Consider the following 27,683-nt stretch of genomic DNA (forward strand, 5'->3'; position numbering starts at 1 on the left):
CTGAAAGCTTTTCATGGCGAACTCCTCTGCAACCTCTACTAGAACTGTATAGGGTTCTGGTCTCTCCTGAACACACATACTGTTAAGCCTCATGCAGACGTCCGTGAGATACCGGACTGGCATTGCAGGAGCGCACGGCGTCATAGCAACCAATGATACCAACCAATAGCGCTCCTGCAATGCCAGTCCGGTATCTTACAGACCGCGCTCCACAGACGTCTGCACGAGGCTTTATATGGTGCTGTGTATCCATTCTCAGTACATGTCACGACTGTCAGTTTATACCGCCCCTTCATTCCTGATGAAAAATCTCTCAGCGGCTGCAGAGAATATAAAACACAATGTAGATGGAGGTTTATTTCTACACAATATACTAATATGGGGACAGGAGAGGACACCAGTAGAGTCTGACAACAACTGCAGCCTCCCACATCACAACAGCTGAATGCACGGGGCGTGTTTGGCCTCTTCCCAAGGCTGATTTTTTTTTTTTCCGTAAATGATAATGGATCCAACAAGGTGACTTGGAACAAAGCAAGTTATAGTGATACTGGTAATAACAGGACAGGTGCGAGAAGATGGGTAAAGTTATCCATTAGAAAAGAGGAGGAAAACAGTGCTAGGAACACGTTCGGCAAGGTCTTGAAAGTTTAATGACAGAGGAAGGGGGGGGGGGGGGGGGGATAAGATCGGGACCAGGAGCAAAGAAAGACCAGGTTAAAGAGGTGTCAGGACCAGGGTGGTGAGAAGGTAAGAACAGGACAGCGAGCAGGGTGGCGAGTAGGCAGGACAGCGAGCAGGGTGGCGAGTAGGCAGGACAGAGAGCAGGGTGGCGAGTAGGCAGGACAGAGAGCAGGGTGGCGAGTAGGCAGGACAGAGAGCAGGGTGGCGAGTAGGCAGGACAGAGAGCAGGGTGGCGAGTAGGCAGGACAGAGAGCAGGGTGGCGAGTAGGCAGGAGGACAGGACAGAGAGCAGGGTGGCGAGTAGGCAGGAGGACAGGACAGAGAGCAGGGTGGCAAGTAGGCAGGAGGACAGGACAGAGAGCAGGGTGGCAAGTAGGCAGGAGGACAGGACAGAGAGCAGAGTGGCGAGTAGGCAGGAGGACAGGACAGAGAGCAGAGTGGCGAGTAGGCAGGACAGAGAGCAGGGTGGCGAGTAGGCAGGACAGAGAGCAGGGTGGCGAGTAGGCAGGACAGAGAGCAGGGTGGCGAGTAGGCAGGACAGAGAGCAGGGTGGCGAGTAGGCAGGACAGAGAGCAGGGTGGCGAGTAGGCAGGACAGAGAGCAGGGTGGCGAGTAGGCAGGACAGAGAGCAGGGTGGCGAGTAGGCAGGACAGAGAGCAGGGTGGCGAGTAGGCAGGAGGACAGGACAGAGAGCAGGGTGGCGAGTAGGCAGGAGGACAGGACAGAGAGCAGGGTGGCGAGTAGGCAGGAAGACAGGACAGAGAGCAGGGTGGCGAGTAGGCAGGAGGACAGGACAGAGAGCAGGGTAATCTCTGAAAAATAACACCGCATCTGAAGATACAGAGAAGAGAGAAGACCTGGCTTGAGAGCTGGGACCTAAAACTGGAAGCTCCCCATACGCCATCATGTATAAGAATGTATAAAAAAAAATAATGACAAGCTGCGCAGGAAATAAGCAGTGGATAGATATACACACTTTGTTCTGTATATATTTATACATAGTATGAACCAGGACACAGGTCCCTGGCAGGTGAGCAGAACTAGCTAATAGATCCTCTAATGCAGAACTCATCCGCCACCTCCCCTCCCGAGACCGGCAATGTCAGTCTTAATCCTACGCAGTGTACTTCCAGGGAAGATGTCAGCTGAGGAAGAGCAGGAACAAGATATGGATAAAATAATATATAATACAGAGAGCTGCCCCCCCTCCCCCCTCCCCATTTTATGTATTAGGGTATAAAATAAAGTCCAAAAATCTTAAACCACACTTCCCCCAATCTGTCCTGTGCGGGCAGTATTGCTGGATATAAACTGCAGTCCTTTCAAAACACTAGCGGTGCATGGCATCCTCCGGGCCAGTGACCTGTATATAGTCATTAATGGGATGCAGTGCACTGTATTTAACACTGCTCGGGCACTGCATTTCTCCATGTGCTGTTAACGTATACTATGAGCAAGCAGCAAAAGTGTTGACGTCAGGACCTCCGCCTGATCCCAGCCCATGTCCAGGGCTTCAACAAATTCATAGCTTGAAAACCTCCATTATACTGAGGCTGATTATGGAGTCCATTCTCTCCAAAGTTCCAACCCACGACGGGACTTTTTTCTTTCACTTTTCCCCCACCCAACAAGAACTGGTCCAGACCTTTAAATCCACCCCCACATGTCTGGTCAGGGACCGTTCATTCCCCTCCCGCCTGTCCAATTTTTTGTATAACTAGGAGCTGGCTAAATGTTCCACTTGGATGGCGCTGGTGGAGACGGTCAAACATAAGTCCTTGTGATGATCCGTCTTGAAGGGATTCATGTCAAAGGAGCACTGGGGTCCGTCGGACGTGGGGGCCTGGGACACGGGGGTGAAATGCGCTTGTGAGGATAGGACTTGTGTCGAGGGCGGCTGCGAATTGTCTGGAGCGTTGTGTTTTCTCATGTGCTTCATCAGATATGTTTCCTGGAGAGGAAGGAAGGAAACGCGAGAATAAAATGAATATACATAAGTGTAGTGATAATAAGGCTGTATTTACAAAGGCGTCCGGCACTCCTGGAGGATCTGAAAGGGCATGTCAAGTACTAGGTACTTCTCCTATGTAGATAGGATGTGCCCCTCTGTTCTTTTGATTCTCTGTCAGAATGCCCCCCTAATGTGCTGGTGGTCACACAAGCTCAGTACCACCCCATGGATCCTCTTGTACACGGGCAATGGTTTGATTTCTGCCAGTCCATGAGAAGGGCGCACACATGAGGTGGGTGTTCTGATGGAAAATGTAAAGATCACAAACACCAAGGGGGGCAATAGCAGTAACAGTCACAACTGCAAATGGAAAACATGTCTTTCCTGATCTAATAGACTAAATGAATATTTAATCTCGGGTCAACATATTTAACCCCCATGAGGTTCAGACCACCTTTAGCCCCTAGAACCAGTAAAAAGGTTTCATTTTTCCTTTTTGCATTCCGGCAGTCCTAACAGGGGATTATAAGAGGCTGGATGTGTCCATGTATTGTAGGTTTGTAAATTATTTTTGGGAAATACACATTAGTGTTTAAAGCGACCCTCCGGATCAAGAAAAAATATATATATTTAAAAAAAATCACATTAACTGAGCAACAAACGGAACGCGTACCTGGTGCCGTCCTTTTCATCTACAGATCCGCTAAGTCCCTGTCTTCTCTACTGCCATCCAAGATGGCTGCTCTAGTGCTCACACCGCCTAATGCATATTGCACATTTGGTAGTCCAAGACACTTCCTGCTGCTCTTGGATTGGTCAGCACTGCTCATGTGAACAGTGCTGGCCAATACACGAGAAGGGATGGGCAAGCAGTGTCTTGGGCTACCGATGCACAGTCTGAAAGGCAGGGCAGGTGCCCGAGAATTAGCGGATCTGCAACTAAAAAGATGAAAAGGAGGGCACCAGGTAAGTGTTCTGTTCTTTTCCCAGTTAAAAGGGTTTTCAAAGATTTTTTGAATTTTTTTTACTGTTTGAATGGGCAGTGGTGTTCCTGCGAGCGCCGCTGCCTTCTCTCTGCTCATCAAGCACAGCGCCATATAGCATACACACATCATTATTAATGACGCCATCTGTTTATTGTCCAGGTTGTGTATATTATGTTATGTCTTGGCTTGACATTTATTAAAGCTCATTTACGATATAAAATGTGCATTTGTTTTTTCGATTACTTATTAATATTACTTTTTTTTTTATCCCCATCATGACATTCTTACTTTTAACTGTAATGTGCTGACAAGCACCTATATGGCAGTACAATATTCTGTGTGCTAAGACTACGCAGGCAGTGGTTAGGGTAGACTAAGGAGAAATATGGTCAGACAGCCCCGGTGGATATACTAGGTGTGAGCCTCGACCGCATCACGGGGACTCAGTCTGTAGCTTTCTATACTGTAATCAGCATTGATTGCTGCAGGTTTAAACATTAGAGCAGGCCTGTGTATTAAAGATGTTGCCCCCATCCCTGATCGCACGGACACCCATGCAATCAGCTGGAAAGGTACGCCAGTCATGATGGGCATCCTCGCCCTGCGTTCTCAACCATTTGGACACCCATCAGCACCCGCAATTCATGGAAAACTTCCCAGTTTCCGTATGAGCTCTCGTCAAATACGAAGAGCATTACAACCCTTCACACCCTCCCCTAAGACTGAAGGGAAAGCAGAGTAACCCAGTTGTTAATGGGTATCCTTGCAGTTCACCGTTTATGATGCGCAGTCCTCCAGTACCAAGAGCTGGAATCAGAGAAACAAAAGCATGCAAAGGGCTGAAGCACAAGAACTGATGAAATAGGCCGAAATACTGAGGGGTAGATAAACGAACGCAGACATATACAGTTATATTAACACCCACCGAAGTATACGCTCGACTACAGATGGAACAGGTATACACTTTAGCATGCTTGACGGTGTGAGTAGACAGGTGGACCTCTAGGGAGGACGAGTCGGTGTACGCTCTGTGACAGTTGTGGCACTTGAAAGGTTTATCTTTGTTGTGCTGCCTCCTGTGAGACTTAAAGAGAAACACAAGAAACAGTGAAGTCATCAAGGCGGCAAAAACACAAAAGCCGAGGGCTAAAAACCATCAGCTTTACAGATCTGCTATAAAAAGATGAGAAAGAGGCTGCAAGGTCCCAGTCCCTGGTGCAGTAGTGGCCACAAATACGTGGCTAGTCTCCATATCACTGATTGACTGAGTGGTAGGACCCCCCAACTATAATAGGGTCCGGCCAAAACCCAGCAAATATGCTGAGAATTGGCTGGACAGATAGCGCAGCACGCAGCGGTTGGTGTCTGGCCACTTCTCAGCATTCTTTTACAGCACAGCCTGCTGGAGAGCCATGCCGGCGGCAGTGTGGAACCAGCCTAAACATTCTAGTTCAGATCCTGCCCTAATCATGTCCCGCATACACAGCCACCCAACTCTCTCTGCTGCAATTTCTGACAAAACAAGACAAACAAGCAAATGCGTTTCTATAAAACAGCAAAAAACTAAAAAACAAAAAACAAACTGCAGATGTGGACTTTCCTTCAGTGTCTGACCACTAGCTACTAAAATCTACAGTCATGTCTCCTCCTGTGCTGCAAGTACATTTATGGAAATATCAAAGAGAAGAACATGCAAAGTCCAGGCAAATGCTGTCCTAACTGCGCCTGAACCCCAGACCCCACTGCCGCACGGTGTGTTGCGAACCTCTATGTCCCCAAGCTGTCCCTGAGTTCAAATGCTGCAACAATAGTGCATATTCCGTCAGTGAAAAATTGAGGCATGACTTCATTTATAGGGTGAAATCCACAGCAAAATCTACATTCAAGACAGTTTCCGATGCAGATGGAAAAACAATCTGCATTGTGGAGACTCAGTATGTGGAAGTCGATTCATCTGCTGCCCAGTCTGCAATAGTCTGATATACTATGTGCATGGGGTCAGTGGCTTGGTAACTGGCACATGTCCACCTGGATACCACAGAAGTATAGGCCTACGCAGGAGACGGCAGCACCAAGCTTGGCATCACAGCCTCCAATGAAAGACAGAAAACTTTAATATCCAGCAGCTTACAAGGTGTCAGTGTGTCATTCATGGTGGGGTAAGAGCTCTTACCTGCAGATTTGACAGCTGGGTGAAAGCCTTGTCACATCCAGGATGTACGCATTTATAGGGCCTGTCGCCTGTGTGAATCCTGCAAACAGAGATAAAAAATAAGAAGAATTACATCAACAAGCCAGACTAGCATTAGGGTTAGGCGCGGGAAGGCAGCGCAAGGGGGGGAGCGGGGAGGGGAGGGAATGTTAATGGGGGGAGGGGGTGAAATGAACAGACCGGATGTAATCCCTCCCCTGTCCCGGTTTCCATTCAGACACGTGTGCATGCGGTTGGTGGGGGGAAAGGAGGGTACATGCTGGTGTCGGGGCTCCCCCAGCTCTCTCCTCCTGCCTTCTTACCGTGTATGCTGCTGGAGGTGAGAGAGCTGGCGGAAGGCCTTCTGACAGTAGCGGCAGTTGTAGGGCTTGGCCCCCGAGTGGATGCGCACGTGCTGGGCCAGGTAGGAGCTGTTGGCGAAGGTTTTGGAGCAGTGCGGGCACTTGTGAGGCTTGGACACCGCAATATGCACCTTCGTGTGGATTCTGCCAGAACAACACAATGGTTGGGACAGGGACCATTAAAGAAAAAAATGGAAGAGAACTTGCAGAGGGTTTGCAAATCTGCCAATTCTCAGCGCAAGGTCGGGGGAACAAATCAATGATGTACAGTATGTATGGAGGGAGAGAAGAGGCTAATCTGTGTCTACAAACCAAGGGGGTGTGTGAAAACGTACACACATGCTAAGAGGTTACATACGTGAGACTGATAAGGTGTCAACGAAGTTCTGCAGCTTTTTAATATACATTGTTTTTCACTGACAAACAGGTACAGACCTAATACTTCTCAAAGCTGAGGGTTTGCTACAAATGTTTCCAAATGTTTCTGTATTGACAGTTTGATGCAATGTATCTGTGCGGGTCCAAGAACTGATGAAGTACAACTGTAGCAAACTATCAGCTGTGAGAAGTATTGGGTCTCTGCAAGATTCACTTTCTGCAAGAAAAGATAAGAAAATTAAGAAACTATGTGCAAAGTATTCTAAAAAGTCACAGAACTTCCTACTGTATGATAATTAAAGCGGAGCTGCAATATCGGGCATGGCCACAGATGTATACAATATATAATTGGTGCTGGTCTGGTGGTCAGACCCCCTCCAATCAAATACTGATGCCCCATCCTAAGGACAGGTCATTAAAGGGCTAGGGGTTTATTACTGATGACCTGTCCTTAGGATAGGCCATGAATATCAGTTGGGTGGTGTTCAGACTCTTGACACCCCCGCAAAGCAGCTGTTTGAAGGGGCTGTGTGGCTACGGTGAACAGGAACGCTGCAACACCCAGGACAGCGGCCATCATGTGTACGGAGCAATGTAAAAATGAAGAGGATGCAGCACTCACTGGAGCATCATAACCCCTTCAAATAGCTTATCATGGGAGGTGCCAAGAGTCAGACCCTCGGCGATCTAATATTGATGGCCTACCCTAAGGATAAAACAGTCCCTGTTAAAATCCTAGACCAATATGGAAGCAGACAGTTTAGCTGTGCCGAGAAGAGGTGAAGATCATAACTTTGAGTCCTTTAATTTAACCTCTAGAAGATGTGGGCCCGGGAATAGGATGTGTGCATGTAGAGATGTACATGGTGTAAACATTGTTAGGTGGGAGGGGTAACATGCTGGTGTCGGGGCTCCCCCAGCTCTCTCCTCCTGCCCCCTTACCGTGTATGCTGCTGGAGGTGAGAGAGCTGGCGGAAGGCCTTCAGACAGTAGCGGCAGCTGTAAGGCTTGGCCCCCGAGTGGATGCGCACATGCTGAGTCAAGTAGGAGCGGTTGGCGAAGGATTTGGAGCAGTACGGGCACTTGTGGGGCTTGGAGACAGCACTATGCACCTTCGTGTGGATCCTGCCAGAACAACACAAAGGTTGGGTCTGGAAGCAGTGAAAATTAATGTGGCGAGGCAGGTGTTGTATACAAGAGCATGGGGTAGGTTCCGGTCTCTGTCTAGTCCCTATGCTATTGTCAACCATAAGTTGTCACTGCTCGTGGCCGACCTGACTGCCACGTACACCAAGATGTGCTTTCTGAGCAATCCTTACTATGACTCTAATGAGGAGGGGATTAAGTCTCAGCTACTGTGTACACCTAACAGCTACAACTACAACTCCCAGACTGTTAGGGTCAAGCAGGGAGTTGTAGTTTCACAATGGCTCTACTCGATATGCAGAAGGATGTAGTGGCACCGCACTTAATCCTACTGATGACCTGCATTTGATGCATGCTGCATGGGGAAGTGACTGTGGCAGCATTAAATGGGTTGTCCGAGAGTCTAAGGGCCCCTACACATGGTACACATTTGTAAGCGAAAATCCTCCTGAGATCCACACCATAGCCTCACACAAATCTACTCTATTTATTGCGGATTCTGTGTGGTTTTTGTTGCAGATTTTTAGTTTATTAACAACCCCATTGAAGTCTATGGGAAAAAACACTCTACAGAAGGTGCGGAATCGCACAAACAATCAAACAATTGCCGAGCTGCAGATTTCAAATTCTGCACAGAAGAAAAAAAAAAAAAAAGAAGCAAAGTGAACATAAGATTTTTTTCTAATCTCATTCACATTGCTGGTACTGTAGTACGCTGCAGTTTTTCCACATGAAAATCCACACGGAAAAAATGCACATAATCTTCAACATGTGCAGGCAGCCTAAAGAGAGCTCCCTCTGCATGCTACAATCATACGTTTATCTGGCAGGACTGCTGCAGAAAATGAGCTGTAAAGCGCACACAGGGCCGACACGAGCCTCTCTGTGCACCTAACGCCGGCTCTTAGGCTAGGTCTACATGTTGACATAGGGCACAACTACACTGCAATATGTGCATTAATGCCGCACAACAATTTTTATGATTTAGTCTATGGTTTCGCACTGCGACATTCTGCGACAGTCGCCGTAAAATCCATCTTGAATGGTTTTTTTGCGACTGTCGTGTCGCAGTCGCAGTGTGACACCATAGACTATCATTATAAAAATTGTTGCGCAACATTGGTGCGACAAATATCGTCGTGTATACCTAGCCTTATTCCCTCGCAGCCCCTTCCATCTCCAGGCGTCTGAACCATCCAGCAATCCTGGGACCTAAAGGTATAATCAGAGTATAATATGGCGAGGGAGCCCTACCTATGGGTGACTTGTAGGGATGAGCCAACTTGTGTTTTCAAGTTCAGTGTACAAGGTTCGGGTTATCTAAGAATTCCGTTATGGATTCCGCTACCACGGACTATAAGTTATGGTCTGTGGTAGCGGATTCCATAACGGAATTCTTAGATAACCTGAACGTTGTACTCTGATCTTAAAAACACATGTTCGCTCGTCCCTACAAGTCACCCATGTGTCATGTCACCTACGTCAAACTGTTTGTTGACACAGGGAGACAAAGGAACTGCAGAGCCGTCAGGGCAGAGATGGAGTAAGAAACCCAGTGTCAGGGAGCAGGTAGGTACGATTACTGCCATGGGTCTGCCCATGCTTGGGGTGTCAGTAGAAAACATCAAGGGTAAACAGCTTCAAAAAATGTAAAAAAAAATAATTAAATAAATAAAAACCATTAATCCCCTGTTCAATCCCTCACTGTCCAAGCACCGATGCTTTGGTGGACCTCACTGGCTTTTAGTTTAGTACATCCATGTGACCGCTGCAGCCAAACACTGCTTGCATTTATGGCACAAAACTACTGAGGCCAGAGATTGGCTGCAGCAGTCATGCATATGTACGTACAGCGCCTCTGCAGGAAAATAACCATAGACCAGTGGGCACCGCCAAGGCAATGGTGCTGGACTGGTGAGGGATTTAATATGGAAATAATGGTTATTTTATATATTTTTATAAAACTTCTTGAGCTAATTTCATCTCCCTCACAGGGACTAAGAAGGGGGAGCTGCCTGACACATTCTCACGCTGGGTTTGTCTTTGAATCCCCTGTATCATGTTTGGCCCCCTCGAGCCCTGCACTAGGTATATTACAGTGCCTACATTTTGTGGTCCTTTAACTATAATATTATGGTAATGGCAATGTACACGGACTATGTTTAAAGGGGTTACCCGAGACTACAAAATGTCCCCTATATACCTTGGCCCCTCACAATGAATCTATTAACCTGGCTCCAACTCCCTGCACCACCGCTGCTGCTTGTCCCCCTGCGCGGATGAGGCGCGATGCTAGGGAGGCTCATCCCCATCACCACCTGCCATTGGCATGTTTTCATCATGGGACGGGAAGAAGCAGCAGTGGCGGTGTGGGGACCCGAAGCGGCGCAGGGAGCGAGTTAAGTAAAACCAGTGAGGGGGGCCCGGGCATATGGGGGACATTTTTTAGTCTCTGATAACCCCTTTAATGGTGGATGTACTCTGCTGCAGCGGGGATCTGACTTCCTCAGGATCCCCTTGTAGTCGGAATCATTCCAAAAACAACATAAGAGATTTACAGAAAATGGAGGTTCACTCCAAGTCCCTGCGTGTAATTCAGCTGGAAATGTGAACTGTACGAGAGCAATAGTGAATCTAAACCTGCGATGCACATGCTGAGGTGTGGAGGCTGCGATTCCAGAATGGTGCGCTCACTACGGGGGGGCTGGAGACCTGTGCGCCTGCCATGTGCTGCATCTGCGCTGGGGACCAATAAGCAGCTGTTAGTGGGAAAAAGAGACATGCTACCTGTATATAGCAGAGATAGAAGAGACGAGAACATGTGGGAGGAAAGCGTCCACAGGATTTTAGTGATGGAAACGTCTGCCGTGGAACAGATGAGTTGTGCAAAATGTAGAGGAAGGATGATGACAGAAGCAATGTCCATGACAAGGACGAGGAGAACATTGCATAACAGATGGGACAAGACACATGGGGTAGGAGAGAGACGTACCAGGTGCTGTAGGGTAGGATAGGGACAGCAAATACAAAGAAAGGGGCACAAGCAAAGCAGGACACATTGGTAATGGGGAGCCGGGACACCATAAGGGAGAAAGGCCGCGGCAGACAAGGGGAGCCTGAGGCACACAGTGGAATCCATCACCCTTAGGGGAAAAAGTACACCATGCTATTCCATATAGTAAGTGTACACTAAAGCATACCAGTCTATGTTCTATATTCTATTTTTCATGCAGCCCTGGCCCCATAGAAGTGAATGGGGCTTCAGTGAAAAACGCATGGCATCCGGAAGCAAGTGCGGGTGCGATGCGTTTTTCACTGATGGTTGCTAAGAGATGTTGTTCGTAAACCTTCAGTTTTTTATCACACGCGTGAAAAACGCATCAAAACCACGTGGAAAAAACTGAACGCAATCGCAGACAAAATTGACTGAACTTGCTTTCAAAATGGTGAGAGTTTCACTGAACGCATCCGGAGCCAATCCGTCACGCTCGTGTGAAAGTGCCCTAAAGGTACTTTAGGAACAAGAGGCCAGCTGATATAACAGGTGGTTGGAACTGGAGGAGATTGGGAACTAGGCGCAGTGAAGGGAGAAAACACTAAGTAAAATCCTACAGATAGAGCGGGGGGGGACGCTGAGCAATTAGGTCACAATATAGCGGACGGAGGGTTCAGGGAAGTAAAGACACAGACGGAGAAAACAGGACACTTCAGGAGGCAATGAGGAATCGCAATGGACAGAAGAGACAGACGATGGAAGGAGGCAACTATAGGGGAGGCAGCAGTGGAAGGAGGCAACTATAGGGGAAGCAGCAGTGGAAGGAGGCAACTATAGGGGAGGCAGCAGTGGAAGGAGGCAACTATAGGGGAGGCAGCAGTGGAAGGAGGCAACTATAGGGGAGGCAGCAGTGGAAGGAGGCAACTATAGGGGAGGCAGCAGTGGAAGGAGGCAACTATAGGGGAGGCAGCAGTGGAAGGAGGCAACTATAGGGGAGGCAGCAGTGGAAGGAGGCAACTATAGGGGAGGCAGCAGTGGAAGGAGGCAACTATAGGGGAGGCAGCAGTGGAAGGAGGCAACTATAGGGGAGGCAGCAGTGGAAGGAGGCAACTATAGGGGAAGCAGCAGTGGAAGGCGGCAACTTTAGGGGAGGCAGCAGTGGAAGGCGGCAACTATAGGGGAAGCAGCAGTGGAAGGCGGCAACTATAGGGGAGGCAGCAGTGGAAGGCGGCAACTATAGGGGAGGCAGCAGTGGAAGGCGGCAACTATAGGGGAAGCAGCAGTGGAAGGAGGTAACTATAGGGAGCAGTGAGGCAAAAGCAGATGCAGGGAGAGAAATGTGACAGCGGTAGCACAAAACATCTCAGCGCCACTTAGATGATACTTAAAGAGGTTTGACATGATAGTTGATGAACATGGGTTCAATAATAGAGAGATGACAATTAGTGCTGAGTGAACCTGTGTTTTCAATTTCGGCATACAAGGTTTGGGTTCGGGTTATCCAAGAATTCCATAAGTTATGGTCCGTGGTAGCGGAATCCGTAACGGAATTCTTAGAGAGCCCAAACCTTGTACGCCGAAAATGAAAACACAAGTTCGCTCAAAACTAATGAAAATGTGTCTGCGCCGTGTACAAGGATACATGACACCGTGTGTAAGTGCTGTGTACATGGAGAAGGTAAGAGACATGTGACACGATGTCCGAATGGAAACGCTCCCTGCTACCAATGGCATAAGTGTAACACAGACTGACTGGATGTCCTAGACTCAGAGCACATTCACGTCACATATCTAGTACATATCGCTAACACTGCTGCCAGAGAGCACAAGCCTATTCTGCGTGCTGAGGGATCCTAACGTACATCATGTCAAATGATTATGTCAGTGACAGCCTAGGACCAAAGACCGCCATATGCACAGAGCACATACGGTGACACCCAGCTCACACATTCCCAACCTACATTTACTTTCTAGCTTCCATCAAAAGCCTTCGGTTTGTCAGGGCTCCTCTTACCGTGTGTGCTGCTGGAGGTGAGACAGCTGGCGGAAGGCTTTCTGACAGTAATTGCAGGTATAGGGCTTGGCCCCTGAATGGATGCGCACATGCTGAGCCAGGTAGGAACTGTTGGCAAAGGTTTTCGAGCAATGAGGGCACTTGTGGGGCTTGGCCTCTGTGTGAGATTTGGAGTGAATCTGCATCTCGGACTTTGAGAAGAAGGTGATCGAGCACATCCGGCATCTGGAAGAGACAACGGGTGACTGTCAGCTCTGGTGACTAGATTTAAGTGAGATGCAAGATGGAGAGATGTGCACGTGACAATGAGGATCCATAGGAAAAGCCATCATCGGCCTGATTCATGGAAAGATCAGGGGACTTGCTGTATTAACCTCTTAAGGACCTGATTAAGGATGAGCAAACCCAAACTTTACAGGTTCTGTTATTCTTGGCCATCATCTATTATGACAGATCAGAACGGAATGCCTCTTAGAGGACTCTGCTTTGCACTCCGTCATAGAATTCTGTTATATTCCGTTATAACGGCATCCACAACGGGATTCCTCCACTGCCCGAACCTGTAAAGTTCACTCATCCCTACACCCGACATGTGGAGCTAGCCCTAGAAGTGGGGGTCAATACAATTTCGGTGATAGCAAATTTATATAGATTTAATAATGTTTAGCTACTTAAAAATAAAAATCTCTGAATTTTTTTTAAAACTTTTTCCTTGCATTGCCATATTTAGAAGCCGGTAACTTTTTAGATTTCCATCTACAGAGCTGTTTGGGGCTTGTTTTTACTGGTACCATTCTGCAGCACACACAACTTTTTATCCAATTCGTGGTGAAAAAAAAATGGCAAATCGTGCTTTTATTTTTTTTGTGACACTAGAAAAAAAAAATTATATTTTAATAGATCTGACATTTTTGGATGCGGTGAGAACACCGATACTTATTTTTTCTATTGCCTATTTTTATATGTAAAATTGGGAAAGGGGGCGATTTTAATTTTTGTAAAAAAAACTTTTTTAATGTAATTTTTATTCTCTCTAGGGGACTTGTACATGTAATCTTCTTACCACTTGTACCATAGACTATAACAGGATACTACTGCAGTCTATAGGATTTTCAATAGCTGCTTGTCAGGCCGTTGGCTATTCACAAGGCTGATCGGTGGGGGTGCAGGGAGCTGGGCCACCACCCCACTGATCTGATATTGCTGGCCTATCCTGAGAACAGGTCATCAATATCAAAATCCTGGAAACCACTTTAAGGGGTTGTCTGGCTAGGACAACACTCTTCTGTGGACAGCGAGCTTCTCCCCAGAGGTTAAGCTATTGGAACTCAGACGTTCGGCGATGCTGCTGACAGGCCCAGATTTTGCTACAGGGGAAACCCTGATACAGAGTAGTCCAGAGTAAAAACTATGCTTTGTAATAGAGCCTGAGAGAGTGTGTTGCAAATAGAGTGCCCCTTTTATGAAGTTCTTCTTCCCTAGTGGAGCTTTCCTAAGAGAACCACCACAAAAAACTAGCAGCACACTCGTCACAATAGGATTATTACCGGTAGGTCTTCCCATCTTTATGATGCTCTTCGTCGTCTTCATTAGACAAGTCATAGGGGTCGTGCAGCTCTGGTAAGGTAGGCTCTGGCATTCTCTTCTTCTTCCTCCCACGGCCTGATTTTTGGACGCCTACATTTCCCATTTCAGAGATTTTCGCCTTGGTCAGCTCAGACACGACTTGAAATGTCTGGGTACCGGGCAAAGTTGACACAATCATGGTGGAAGGGGCAGAAATGGGAAAAGTTTGACCAGAAGAGGATGGCGTGGTCACAAGAGATCCAGAAGGAGATGTGATGACCAGGCCGGCTGTAAGAGGGAGGAGATGTGTAACAATCACTACACGGTAACAATCACTACATGATATTATTTATTTTTTTTTTTTAATGCAGAACGACCAAGAAACGCATTCTATCTATCCTAGTCTAAAATTGCATTCCACTTCCCGTAAAACCAAATCAATATGTCTAATCATCGCAGATGCTATTTCTGATTGCAATAAGAAAACCTCGACGCAACGCCTAGATGTCAAATTATTTGTAGACTTTTAGGAGGAATAACAGAGGGACAGCATGATCCAAAGTTCTAAGATAAGACAAAGTATTTACAAATTTGTCAGGTCTTCTCTCACATTATTTCAGTTGCCTCTAAAAGTGCGGTCACTTTGCAAATACTTTTCTTTCATTTGTACTGACTTAGGCCCCTTTCACACGGGTGAGATTTCCGCGCGGGTGCAATGCGTGAGGTGAACGCATTGCACCCGCACTGAATCCAGACCCATTCAATTCTATGGGGCTGTGCACATGAGCGTTGGTTTTCACGCATCACTTGTGCGCTGCATGAAAATCGCAGCATGTTCTATATTCTGCATTTTTCACGCAACGCAGGCCCCATAGAAGTGAATAGGGCTGCGTGAAAATCGCAAGCATCCGCAAGCAAGTGCGGAAGCGGTGCGATTTTCACGCACGGTTGCTAGGAGACGATCGGGATGGAGACCCGATCATTATTATTTTCCCTTATAACATGGTTATAAGGGAAAATAATAGCATTCTTAATACAGAATGCATAGTACAACAGGGCTGGAGGGGTTAAAAAAAATAAAAAAAATAATTTAACTCACCTTAAAGGGACACTGACAGGCCGAATAAGCATAATTAGCTGTATATATGTATGCACAGGTCTTCTATTGTGTATTAAAAACATATAAGTCTAACCCCTGTCCACCTTATGAAGACTGTAAAATGATGTTTTATAACCTGATAGAATTGCTCGTCTTTCTGCCCAAGGGGCGGCGTTTCAGCTTTACTTCTGCCCAGGCAGCCGCCCCCCAAACGCCGCCCAGCTCAATATTCACTTCGCTGGGCGGCTTCTGCTGTCCCCGACGTTCCGAGATCCGGCACATGCTCAATACAAAGCTATGGGCATCGGACTCCATTTGAGCTTCAGCGCATGCGCCCGGTACCCTCACTGGCCGGGATCACATCGCGCCTGCGTCCCCTCTGCTTCTTTGAGGCCGCTTCAGCCTCTGCGTTCTGCACGGGACACTTTTCTGAGCAGCGCAGAAGCCGCCCAGCAAAGTGAATATTGATGAGCTGGGCGGCGCTTCAGAACGGTGTTTGGGGGGCGGCTGCCTGGGCAGAAGTAAAGCTGAAATGCCGCCCCTTGGGCAGAAAGACTAGCAATTCTATCAGGTTATAAAACATCATTTTACAGTCTTCATAGGGTGGACAGGGGTTACACTTATATGTTTTTAATACACAATAGAAGACCTGTGCATACATATATACAGCTAATTATGCTTATTCGGCCTGTCAGTGTCCCTTTAATCCACTTGTTCGCGCAGCCCGGCTTCTCTTCTGTCTTCATCTTTGCTGTGCACAGGAAAAGGACCATGGTCTATGGATGGTGTGATGGACCATGTGATGAGCGCAGTGACGTCATCAAAAGTCCTTTTCCTCAAAGAAGACAGAAGAGAAGCTGGCTGCGCGAACAAGTGGATTAAGGCGAGTTAAATGATAATTTTTTTTAACCCCTTCAGCCCCATTGTACTATGCATTCTGTATTAAGAATGTTATTATTTTCCCTTATAACCATGTTATAAGAGAAAATAATACAATCTACACAACACCTAACCCAAACCCGAACTTCTGTGAAGAAGTTCGGGTTTGGGTACCAAACATGCAGATATTTCTCACGCGCGTGCGTGCAAAACACATTACAATGTTTTGCACTCGCGCGGAAAAATCGCGCATTTTCCCGCAAAACGCATCCGGACACGCTCGTCTGCAAGGGGCCTCAGAGTTTTTTTGTTTTTTTTTCCTTATTTCCATTCACACAAAGCTTTCAGGAATCTGAAAGTTACCTGAATGGGTGACGGCAAATCCAATGCATTCAAGGTCCAGGATAGCACGCAGTGCAGACACCAAGTCAGTGAGGTCAGCCCTGGCCTGTCCTGAATAGCGCTGTGGCTTTAGATGACCCAAGATACTCACTTGCTGTCATGAGCCCTGTGGTGGGCACGGGCAGGACGGTGATGTTCTGTGTGACCGATGCCTGACTGTGAGGAATTCCATGAATCTCCACCTTGTTCTCCCCATCTAGGCTGATGCCGGCAGGTAGGGACATGGTCGTGGGTACCGTCAGGAGAGTGGGGTAGTGTGAGCCAAGATTGCAGCCCTTCTCCTGGATGAGCTGCTCTTTCACTTTGTTTAGGAACATGGAGTTGTCAATCTGCTGGAAAGAAAAAATAACGTGACATTAGCGCAACCTTACGGGACTCACTACGCTCTACCGTGTAAGTGTCCAACAGACTCCCGCTACAAAGGGATCATCTCACTTCAGCAAATGGCATTCATCATGTAAAAAAAAGTTACTGCAAGGCACTTACTAATCTATTGTGATTCTCCATATTGCCTGCTTTCATTTTCCATCGCATCATACACTGCTGGTATAGAGGGGTTATGGCCACCGCTGCAGCCCAGATACAAGGTAGATCTCGCGGTCCCAGTCACCAGAGGACAATGTTTTTTCCTATAGTGGGCAAGCATGACCACCGCGGCCGGATTGCAGGATGGTCGTAACCGTGGAAACGAGCAGTGTATAATGTGATGGAAAAATGAATCCAGCCAAAGGAGGCAATATGGAGAATCACAATACATCAGTAAGACTAGGCTTGTCTAGTCTTTATTTGACACTGTAGGAAAACCAACAAAACCGCCGTGGCTGCGATAGGTTGATTATGGAGTCCGCAGGCAGATCCCGGAGGATGCCATCTGACAAGCATAAAAGCCATTAAAGGGGTTGTCTCACGTCAGCAAATTTCATTCATCAGGTAGACTCATCCCCCAGGAGCTGCCTGCGGACTCCATAATCAACTTATCGCAGCCACGGCGGTTTTGTTGGTTTTCCTACAGTGGCAAATAAAGACTAGACAAGTCACAAAAGAAACTTACAAGGAGGCGTGAGCTTATTATACCCCACAATGCAATGAACTGTAACACACCAGCCAAACCCCTGAAAATTAATTTCACGGATTACCGAGATTTGATTGATTGTCACAAAAAACTGGGAGAAATATATTGAGACCCCCCCCCCCCCCCCCCCCACTATTCTATGTCTAGCCGTAAGGCAACTGGTTACAGCAGTAGCCCCCCCCTCTCCTGTTTCTACAATAGGAGAAAACTAAACACCCCCCACTAAAGAGAAGCACCAAATGGGATTGATTGGGAAAAAATGAACCCGTGCATTTAGAGAAACTTCCTACAACACTCTTTGCTTAAAAAAAATATAAAAATCTGAAAAACAATAGGGTCCGGCAGTGAACGGCAGTATCCGGCTAGGCCAGATCCGGTGAACTCCAGCAGACAGTTCTTGGTGGGAACAGCCTGCCAGAATTCACCGCATCGGACCTAGCCTGACGCTGCTGTTCACTGCTGGACCCCACTGACTATGAAAACAGGCACCTAGGCCAGAAAGCATCCGGATCCCATTATAGTCAATGGGGTCCGGCGGTGAATGACCATATCCAGCTAGGCCGAATCTGGTGAACTCCGGTAGACTGTTCTCTGTCAAATCCGTTTAACAGAGGTGTGAACCTACCCTTAGGCCCCCTTTAAAACAAGCGGATGTCACGCTGCAGACTCGCAGCACAGCACCCGGCCTGAACTTCCTGCACTGTCTGGATAACACTGGCAGCATTAGGTCAGTGTTATCCAATACATTCCAGAACTGTAAGGGTTACATAGCATCATAAAATAAATATAATGTGATGTGACCCCGGCAGGGCAGTGAGGTCAGGCTGGGAGCTGCGCTGCGACTCGCAGCGTGACAAACCCTGGTCTGTAAGGGGCCTAAGGGTCACATAGCATCATAAATTAATATAATGCTATGCGACCCTGTAAGAGCTGGAGGTTCAGGCAGAGTGCTGCGCGAGTCTGGAGGGTGACACCGGATCGTTTGAAAGGGGCCTTAGACTCTAATGCACACCTTGTCCTGATTCTGCTCCGGGGCGCTGATCTTTGGGCTGGTGACAGACAGAGGCACAGGACGTGCTCTCCATCTACTCCCTTAATGTAGAGGAACAGACAAGGGTATGGGCACCATATCAGAAAGATTTTGTTTCCCACTACTCCTTATTGAAACAAAGGATTTTGCAACCAAGCAGTAAAAAAAAAAAAAAAGAAACCTTAAAAAATGCAGTAAAATGTGTGGCATTACTGTGAGTCGCCGTAGGTTTGAGATTTACCAGTATTTTGTTTTTGGCCGCTTATTTCAATGTGTTTCAACTGTACACAGCGCTTAGTCTAAAACCGCAGCGACTCACAGTACTGCACGTGGTTTTGCTGTTATTTTTATGCCAATACGTTAGTTATAGGAACCCCATGAGACATTTCTCTTTATAACTGATCATTCTCCTTAGGCCTCATGCACACGACCGTTGTGTGTTTTGCGGTCCGCAAAACACGGATGGCAATTTGCGGAACGGCACGGACAGCCATTGATATAACTGCCTATTCTTGTCCGCAAAACGGAAAAGAATAGGAAAGGTTATATTTTTGTTTGCGGACTACGGAACGGAGCAACGGATGCGGACAGCACACGGAGTGTTCTCCCCATCTAGGCTGATGCCTGCAGGTAGGGACATGGATGTGGGTACCGTCAGGAGAGTGGGGTAGTGTGAGCCAAGATTGCAGCCCTTCTCCTGGACGAGCTGCTCTTTCACTTTGTTTAGGAACATGGAGTTGTCAATCTGCTGGAAAGAGAAAATAACGTGACATGATCGCAACCTTACAAGACTCACTACGCTCTACCGTGTAAGTGTCCAACAGACTCCCGCTACAAAGGGGTTGTCTCACTTCAGAAAATGGCATTCATCATGTAAAAAAATGTTACTGCAAGGCACTTACTAATGTATTGTGATTCTCCATATTGCCTTCCTTCATTTTCCATTGCATCATACACTGCTGGTATACAGGGGTTATGGCCACCGCTGCAGCGCAGATACAAGGTAGCGGGTAAGGGAGCTGCTGCGCATGCGTGCCAAAGAGCGATCTCATAGAAACATAGACTGTGTCGGCAGATAAGAACCATTTGGCCCATCTAGTCTGCCCAATATACTGAATACTATGAATAGCCCCTGGCCCTATCTTATATGAAGGATGGCCTTATGCCTATCCCATGCATGCTTAAACTCCTTCACTGTATTTGCAGCTACCACTTCTGCAGGAAGGCTATTCCATGCACCCACTACTTAGAGGGGCAAAGGTTTAAAAGTAATATCAGGAGGTATCAGAGGCCAATGTTTTTTCCTATAGTGGGCAAGCAAGACCACCGCTGCCGGATTGCAGGATGGTCGTAACCATGGAAACGAGCAGTGTATAATGTGATGGAAAAATGAATCCAGCCAGCAAAGGAGGCAATATGGAGAATCACAATACATCAGTAAGACCAGGCTTGTCTAGTCTTTATTTGCCACTGTAGTAAAACAAACAAAACCGCCGTCATCCCCCCCCGTTTCTGCAATAGGAGAAAACTAAACACCGTCCACTAAAGAGAAGCACCAAATGGGATTGGGAAAAAATGAACCCGTGTTCTCAGCGAAACTTCCTACAATACTCTCTGCTTTAAAAAAATAAAAAAAATCAGAAAAACAACGGGGTCCGGCAGTGAACGACAAAACGCAAAAACTGCGGCTCGGATGCGGACCAAAACAAGGGTCGTTTGCATGAGGCCTTATGTAGATTATACAAGCACATACTTCTGCCAGACACCCCTCACCCACGTGTATTGCAGTCACTTACCTGCCCAGAGACGGTGGGGACAGCAGGCCAGAAATAGGAGGAGTTGAAGTGAGACTCCTCCATGGCTCCTGTGAAGAGAGAGAAGAGGCGGCGTCACATCCCCATTTAACAAAATTGCGGATCTCCAAAAAAACCTCTCTGTTTTGTCCTCATGCATGCTGAATGGAAAGAGATCCGTTCAGGATGCATCAGGATTTCTTCCGCTTCAGCAGCATTCCGTTTTGTGACCGGACACTAAACCACGGCAAAATAAAAACGGAAAAAAAAAAAAAAAAAAAACAGAGCCGGCACTGAAAACAATGTAAGCCAATGGTGACGGAACTGGTTTTTTAGGAGCCTAAAATAAAAAAATCCGTCACCCTTTTTTTCCCCGTTTTGACTTTACACAACCGCATCCTAACACAACGGATGCATCCAGATGTGCAAAGTCAAAACGGATCAGTTTGATTCCGGAATGGAGATTCTCTGCCGGATCTCAATACCGGAATTAACGACGCAAGTGTGGAAGTAGCCATACTCCTATTACATATTTCTGTGCATGCCAATGTAATATATTGGACACATTCCGCCATCTCAGATGTTAGATTCATGGGGGCTTGTTTTCCTCACAGCAATAATGTATTGAATCTCTCATTTGGTCACTGGGTCCCCCCAGGCTTTGTGGAAATGCACAGCCCCTGCTCTCCCCTCTCCTGGTATGCAGCGCCTCCCCTATACCATACTGGGAGGAAAAACCTAGAAACATATATCATGACAAATGAGGAGAACACAGAAACGGCCCAGGACTGAAACCGAAAGGATAGAAGTGAATGAGGCGTCGTGTCTCACCGCTGCGCACTCCTGTGTCCAGCCTCTGCGGAGCAGCTCAGGGAGAAGTGTCCAGGTCAGTTCATGAAAAAAGTCTGAATCTGTGGGAGAAAAATACATCAAATCAGTTGTAGAAAAGAATACACGGTATCAGCCGTGTGTGAACCGACTGTAATCACTGCAGGGGAATAAACAGACAATCAGAAAAGCGTAAATGCTTGCAGGTCTAAGGCTTGGCGGGTGAGGGCCGGATGCGTTGCATCTGCGTTCAGGGAAAATCGCTCGAGTAGGCACGCAATTGCAGTCAGTTTTGTCTGCGACTGCGTTCCGTTGTTCAGTTTTTTTCCGCGTGTGTGCAATGCGTTTTGCACGCGCGTGAGAAAAAACTGAATGTGGTACCCAGACCAGAACCCGGACTTCACTGAAGTTCGGGTTTAGGTTTGGTGTTCTGTAGATTTTATTATTTTCCATTATAACGTGGTTTTAAGGGAAAATAATAGCATTCTTTAATACAGAATGAAAAGTCTAATGTCACTTAAGGGTTAAAAAAATAATAAAAACATTACTCACCTCATCCACTTGATCGCACAGCCGGCATAGTCTTCTTTGTTCTTCTTGAAGGACCTACAAAAGGACCTTAGCTAATGTCCGCGCTTAGTGACGTCAGCGCAGGTCCTTTTGCAGGTCCTTCAAGAAGAACAAAGAGGATCCCGGCTGCGCGATCAAGTGGATGAGGTGAGTAATGTTTTTATTATTTTTTTAACCCTCAAGTGACATTAGACTTTGCATTCTGTATTAAACAATGCTATTATTTTCCATTATCACCATGTTATAATGGAAAATAGTAAATGGGGTCCCGGGTCGTACATCCCTCGTCTCTTAGCATTCGTGCGTGAAAAGCGCATTGCATCCACACTTGCTTGCCGATGCGATTTTCACGCAACCCCATTCATTTCTATGGAGCCTGCGGTGTGTGAAGAACATGCTGCGATTTTCACGCAACGCACAAGTGATGCGTGAAAATCACCGCTCATGTGCACAGCCCCATTGAAATAAATGGGTCTGGATTAGGTGCGGGCGCAATGTGTTCACCTCACGCATTGCACCTGCGCGGAATACTCGCCTGTGTGAAAGGGGCCTAAGGGTAGGTTCACGAGGAGGTTTTTGGAGGAGGTTTTGATTCGCAGTTTCCTACAGATTTTTCAGCCAGAAGTGGATTTGAAAGAAATCAGAAATATTAAGGAAAGACTCATTGTCACTTCTTGCTCTGGCTGAAAATCCTGAAGGGAAATCTGCCTCAAAATCTGCTCCAACAACGCTCCGTGTGAACCTACCCCTAAACACTGTTCTAGTTTACCATCCAACAGCATAAAAACCGTGGGAAAACGGTTCTCTGTTCAGGACCTTGAGCCGCCAACAAACTCGGCTCCTCTATTCATTTGAATGGACACTATGTATTAGGGCTCATGCACACGAACATATTTTCTTTCAGTGTCCGTTTTTTTGCAGACCGTATGCGGAACCATTTATTTCAATGGGTCGGCAAAAAAATGTCACTCCGTGCGCATTCCGTTTGTCTGTTCCACAAAAAAATAGAACAGGTCCTATTAATGTTAGCATTACAGACAAGGATAGGACTGTTCTATCAGAGGCCAACTGTTCCGTAAAATACGGAATGCACACGGACACCATCTGTAATTTTTCCGGGTCTTTTTTTTCCGGACCGCAGGATACATACAGTCGTGTGCATGAGCCCTTATCAGCATGGTTGCTGTATGAGAACATATGTCAGCCACCGCTTATCACTACGGTTTACAGAAGGCAGACGAGGGTCAATCAGCTGCCTCCGGTAGTAGCTTATTCTTGGCGGAGGCCATCGATGTGCGACCGGTTGGGGTCCGACCCCCCACCACGATCAGCAGGACGAACGGCCAGCCAGAGCCATATGCACAGACGAGCTGCGGTCCATTCGATCCTGCTGATCGATGGAGGCTACACATTGACGAGCGCGAGAAGCTGCAGAATCCGTAATCACATCAGAGCATCTGACAGGTTTAACTTCTCAACTTCGTAGAGAAACAATAAGGGAAAACACTGAGTGACAAACTCCGCCAATATACACGGCGTTCCTCTGAAATCTGAAGGCTGCGCGGCGGATAAGTGAGCTACAAGTCTTCATCCATTACGAAATGTCAGCAGTGAGGCGCTGCGGTCGCCACTTTAATCACTTGCGTGACATAATCCTTCACGCTGGCGACGTCTATACCGTGCCATCCATTATGCACTCCGCCATATAGCGCAGGATCGCATATCGCCGCACGTAATGATTTCTGCTTCTGCATTTCTTGTCATCTCTACAAAGACACATGAATATTGAATGGCGAGGCTTAAAGGGGTTATCTAGGAATCCGATGGAACCATTAGCCGCCATTTCCTACCTCGAAGTGATATCGTAAGGCGTTTTACTTTACTGTTATGCTTTCTTTCACTCCATTATTCCCCCTGTCCACAACCCAGCCGTCGCTCTGTGCCACTGCCGAGATTCTGGTCAAGACATTTCATACCGAAAGCAGTTTGCCTGCGCTCCTGCGCTGTGCACCCCCTGGTACTGACATCTCCTCCACATCACTTGTGTTTTAGCTCCACCCACTACACCCATGAACTAGCAAAAAAAACGCCCACTACACCCAGGGGCCAGTTCACTACCAGATGCCAGGGGTCACAGTTATCAGCGCATGCGCAGAAGGATGTGGTCAACATCTATGCATGCGTGAGAAGTTTCCATGCACACACACAGCGTGATCCCAGCCCGTGTGACGTACACGGAGGTGGCGCCCACAGTGGGGGAAGCTCACGTGAACGGTGTGCGGCGCGTGATATAGAAGTTAGCAGCGGAAGTGAGGAGAGCCACCTGCTGTTTGTTCTATTCCTTATTCCTCTGTCCACCTTGCTGACGTGGTCGCACATGCTCAGTTCTATCTTTCAACTGCCATCAGCCAGATCTACCATTAGAAACTGTGACAGTTAGGGCTCATGCACACAAACGTTTTTTCTTTCAGTGTCCGTTCAGTTTTTTTTTGCAGACCGTATGTTGAACCATTCATTTCAATAGGACCGCAAAAAAAAACGGTTACTCCGTGTGTTACTCCTATTGTTGTTTCATTACGGACAAGGATAGGACTATTAGGGGCCGGCTGTTACGCAAGATACAGAATGCCCACGGGCGTCATCTGTATTTTTCGCGGACCGGTAAATACAGTAACATCCCACCCTACAGCTATCCCATGTATACAGCCAGCTTAAAGGGGCTGTCTCAAATAGACCCCCAACTGCCCTATTAGAACATATGGATATTATAGGCGGGGGCCTCCAGCTTCGGATCTCCCCCTCTATGAGTCAGAACCACTACCAACAGTGTGTCTGCTTTTGCTCACCTACTAAGCCATCTGTGTATCATACAAATGGCCAGTGTGCAATACCACATTTCACCTGTAGCAGGCGCTGGAGGTGTAAAAAGCGGGATCAAGGCTAAACAGCAGATGCCTATTGTTGTTTCATTACGGACAAGGATAGGACTGTTCTATTAGGGGCCGGCTGTTACGCAAGATACGGAATGCCCACGGACGTCATCTGTATTTTTCGCGGACCAGGAAGAAAACTGCAGCAGGACACACCCACTGAGCTGTTATACGGAGATATTTGCAGCAGAAAGGGCAAGCTATAATGGGAAGAGGTTGCACTAGACATGACACGTCTCCTGAGCTGCCAACTTGTAATGTTAATATATTTCATTTATAATTAATTTTGGCCCCTTATGGTCATTTTTCTTTAGTTGAAGAGACACTGAGCTCAGAATATATGGGTGAAGGCATCCTACCGCTGTACATAACAATATGGCAGATTACACAACAGTTTTCTTCCAAAAACAGCGCCACACCTGTCCATGGCCGTGTCTGGTACTGCAGTATTAAAAGTGACCGGGGCTGAGCTGCCACACAACTTTTACATGATGCATGTCACTGGAGGAGCGCTGCACTAGGACTTCAATTAGGTTTGCCATGGCAACCCCAGAGCCAGCACAACACGTGTAAATTCTATAATGCCTGTGAGTCAGTGGTCTACCAATAGTGCCTCTCCAACTATAACAAAACTACAACTCCCAGCATGCTCTGACAACCCTCTAAGCCATTCAGCAGAGCAGGAAGGGGTCACACGGATTACCTCCCTGCAGCACTCATTCCTTAGACACAGGAACATCCTTGAACGCTTAAAGGTTTCTTAAAGGGGTTGTTACAGACGTTTCCGTTACGGCCCCCGACTGCGCCACGGTACGGACACAAGCCACAATTATCCTATGTTGAGATTTATAAAATAAGCCCAAAAATTAGTTCCCCGACTGCAAATGTTAATCCCACATTAGGAAGAAGCTGCAAAAAAACCTCAGAGTCTGGTCAGATGCCAAGAAAAGCAGAAGCCCATCGAGCAGGACCCCGCCTGCAGGAGGCCTCCGCTCCGACCGCTGCAGAGGATTTGCCGCAGATATTTTCCCAGGTTAGACCAAGTAAAATATGCATCTGGGTGTAACAGGAGCAGTCTGTCTGGAGGGAAGTCATCGCTGTAATTTATTCCATATGACACGGTGGAACCAAAACAAGGGCGATCTGTTACTTCTGTCGCTGCAAGCGAGCGGCCATTTTACATGAGCCCCACGACTAGGAAACTAAACAGGAGACAGGACGCTTTACAAAGTCGATGTGGATCACATATTCGGTACACACATGATGCAAATTGTACACGGAGACACTAAGTGTAAGATCTGTAGAAATCCCCAGCAAACCCAGGCAGACTGAGGCAGGTCCGGCTACTGTAACCCCCAGCGATCAGCCGACGGCGGCGGGTCCGGCTACTGTAACCCCCAGCGATCAGCAGACGGCGGCAGGTCCTGCTACTGTAACCCCCAGTGATCAGCAGACAGCGGCGGGTCCGGCTACTGTAACCCCCAGTGATCAGCAGACAGCGGCAGGTCCTGCTACTGTAACCCCCAGTGATCAGCAGACAGCGGCAGGTCCTGCTACTGTAACCCCCAGTGATCAGCAGACGGCGGCAGGTCCTGCTACTGTAACCCCCAGCGATCAGCAGACGGCGGCAGGTCCTGCTACTGTAACCCCCAGCGATCAGCAGACGGCGGCAGGTCCTGCTACTGTAACCCCCAGTGATCAGCAGACAGCGGCAGGTCCTGCTACTGTAACCCCCAGCGATCAGCAGACAGCGGCAGGTCCTGCTACTGTAACCCCCAGCGATCAGCCGACGGCGGCGGGTCCGGCTACTGTAACCCCCAGCGATCAGCAGACGGCGGCAGGTCCTGCTACTGTAACCCCCAGTGATCAGCAGACGGCGGCGGGTCCGGCTACTGTAACCCCTAGTGATCAGCAGACGGCGGCGGGTCCGGCTACTGTAACCCCCAGTGATCAGCAGACAGCGGCAGATCCTGCTACTGTAACCCCCAGTGATCAGCAGACAGCGGCAGGTCCTGCTACTGTAACCCCCAGTGATCAGCAGACAGCGGCGGGTCCGGCTACTGTAACCCCCAGTGATCAGCAGACAGCGGCAGGTCCTGATACTGTAACCCCCAGTGATCAGCAGACAGCGGCAGGTCCTGATACTGTAACCCCCAGTGATCAGCAGACAGCGGCAGGTCCTGATACTGTAACCCCCAGTGATCAGCAGACAGCGGCAGGTCCTGATACTGTAACCCCCAGTGATCAGCAGACAGCGGCAGGTCCTGATACTGTAACCCCCAGTGAGCAGCAGACAGCGGCAGGTCCTGCTACCGTAACCCCCAGTGATCAGCTGACATCGATGGCGGTGACTTCACTTACTATGAACCCCAGTGATCAGCTGAATGCGACGGGTCTGGCTACTACAACCACCAGTGATCATCTGATGGCGGTGGCTCCAGCTACTGACACCCAGTGATCAGCTGACTGCGGCAGGTCCGGCTACTACAACCCCTAGTGATCAGCTGCTGAGGGCGGCGGCTCTACTACAACCCGCAGTAATCAGCTGACAGTGGCGGCTCCAGCTACTGTAACCCCCAGGGATCAGCTGACTTTGCCTTTTGATGCAGTGGGGGTCACAAATTTCCCCTGAAGCAGCTTCTAAAGGTGACCTAGTACTTGGCTGCGATCAGGCCCCATGAGCGGGGACGTTTTTCCAGTTGGGACATCCTTTTTTTTTTTTTTAAAGCCCCGAGCTGGTCAAAGGTGACCTCGTTCTAAGATGCTGCCATAGCAGTGGCCTCTGATCCCGGAGATTGGGGGGGGGG

General features: G+C 47.9%; 2 protein-coding genes across 14 annotated transcripts in view; both read right to left on the minus strand.

Annotated features, from left to right (window-relative positions):
* Positions 1-332: 332 nt before the first annotated feature.
* LOC122940299 (proline-rich protein 36-like) lies at positions 333-1,756 on the minus strand. Of its 2 annotated transcripts, none has more exons than XM_044296902.1 (2): positions 1,492-1,756; positions 333-1,383 (listed from the first exon to the last, which is right to left on the minus strand). In XM_044296902.1, exons 1-2 carry the CDS (start codon positions 1,754-1,756, stop codon positions 620-622), a joined length of 1,029 nt encoding a protein of 342 aa, XP_044152837.1. In that variant the 3' UTR covers positions 333-619. The 2 variants fall into 2 exon arrangements, with proteins under 2 accessions (XP_044152837.1, XP_044152836.1); XM_044296901.1 differs by having other exon boundaries at positions 333-1,453; positions 1,490-1,756.
* ZNF384 (zinc finger protein 384) overlaps positions 333-27,683 on the minus strand; it is a 40,243-nt gene continuing 12,892 nt past the window's right edge. For 2 of the 12 annotated variants that reach the window (XM_044296888.1, XM_044296889.1), the window contains exons 2-12: positions 21,380-21,459; positions 20,552-20,619; positions 19,408-19,503; positions 16,745-16,985; positions 14,255-14,561; positions 12,708-12,932; positions 7,495-7,677; positions 6,136-6,318; positions 5,795-5,873; positions 4,547-4,705; positions 333-2,635 (exon numbers count right to left, since the gene is read on the minus strand). In XM_044296888.1, coding sequence (XP_044152823.1) covers positions 2,402-2,635; positions 4,547-4,705; positions 5,795-5,873; positions 6,136-6,318; positions 7,495-7,677; positions 12,708-12,932; positions 14,255-14,561; positions 16,745-16,985; positions 19,408-19,503; positions 20,552-20,614 — 1,770 coding nt within the window. In that variant the 5' untranslated portion in view covers positions 20,615-20,619; positions 21,380-21,459 and the 3' untranslated portion in view covers positions 333-2,401. The remainder of the gene's footprint in view (positions 2,636-4,546; positions 4,706-5,794; positions 5,874-6,135; positions 6,319-7,494; positions 7,678-12,707; positions 12,933-14,254; positions 14,562-16,744; positions 16,986-19,407; positions 19,504-20,551; positions 20,620-21,379; positions 21,460-27,683) is intronic. The other 10 variants (XM_044296891.1, XM_044296890.1, XM_044296893.1 and 7 more) reach the window with 10 other exon arrangements.

This window comes from Bufo gargarizans, chromosome 6 (assembly GCF_014858855.1).
Source record: "Bufo gargarizans isolate SCDJY-AF-19 chromosome 6, ASM1485885v1, whole genome shotgun sequence".
Lineage (NCBI taxonomy): Eukaryota > Metazoa > Chordata > Amphibia > Anura > Bufonidae > Bufo > Bufo gargarizans.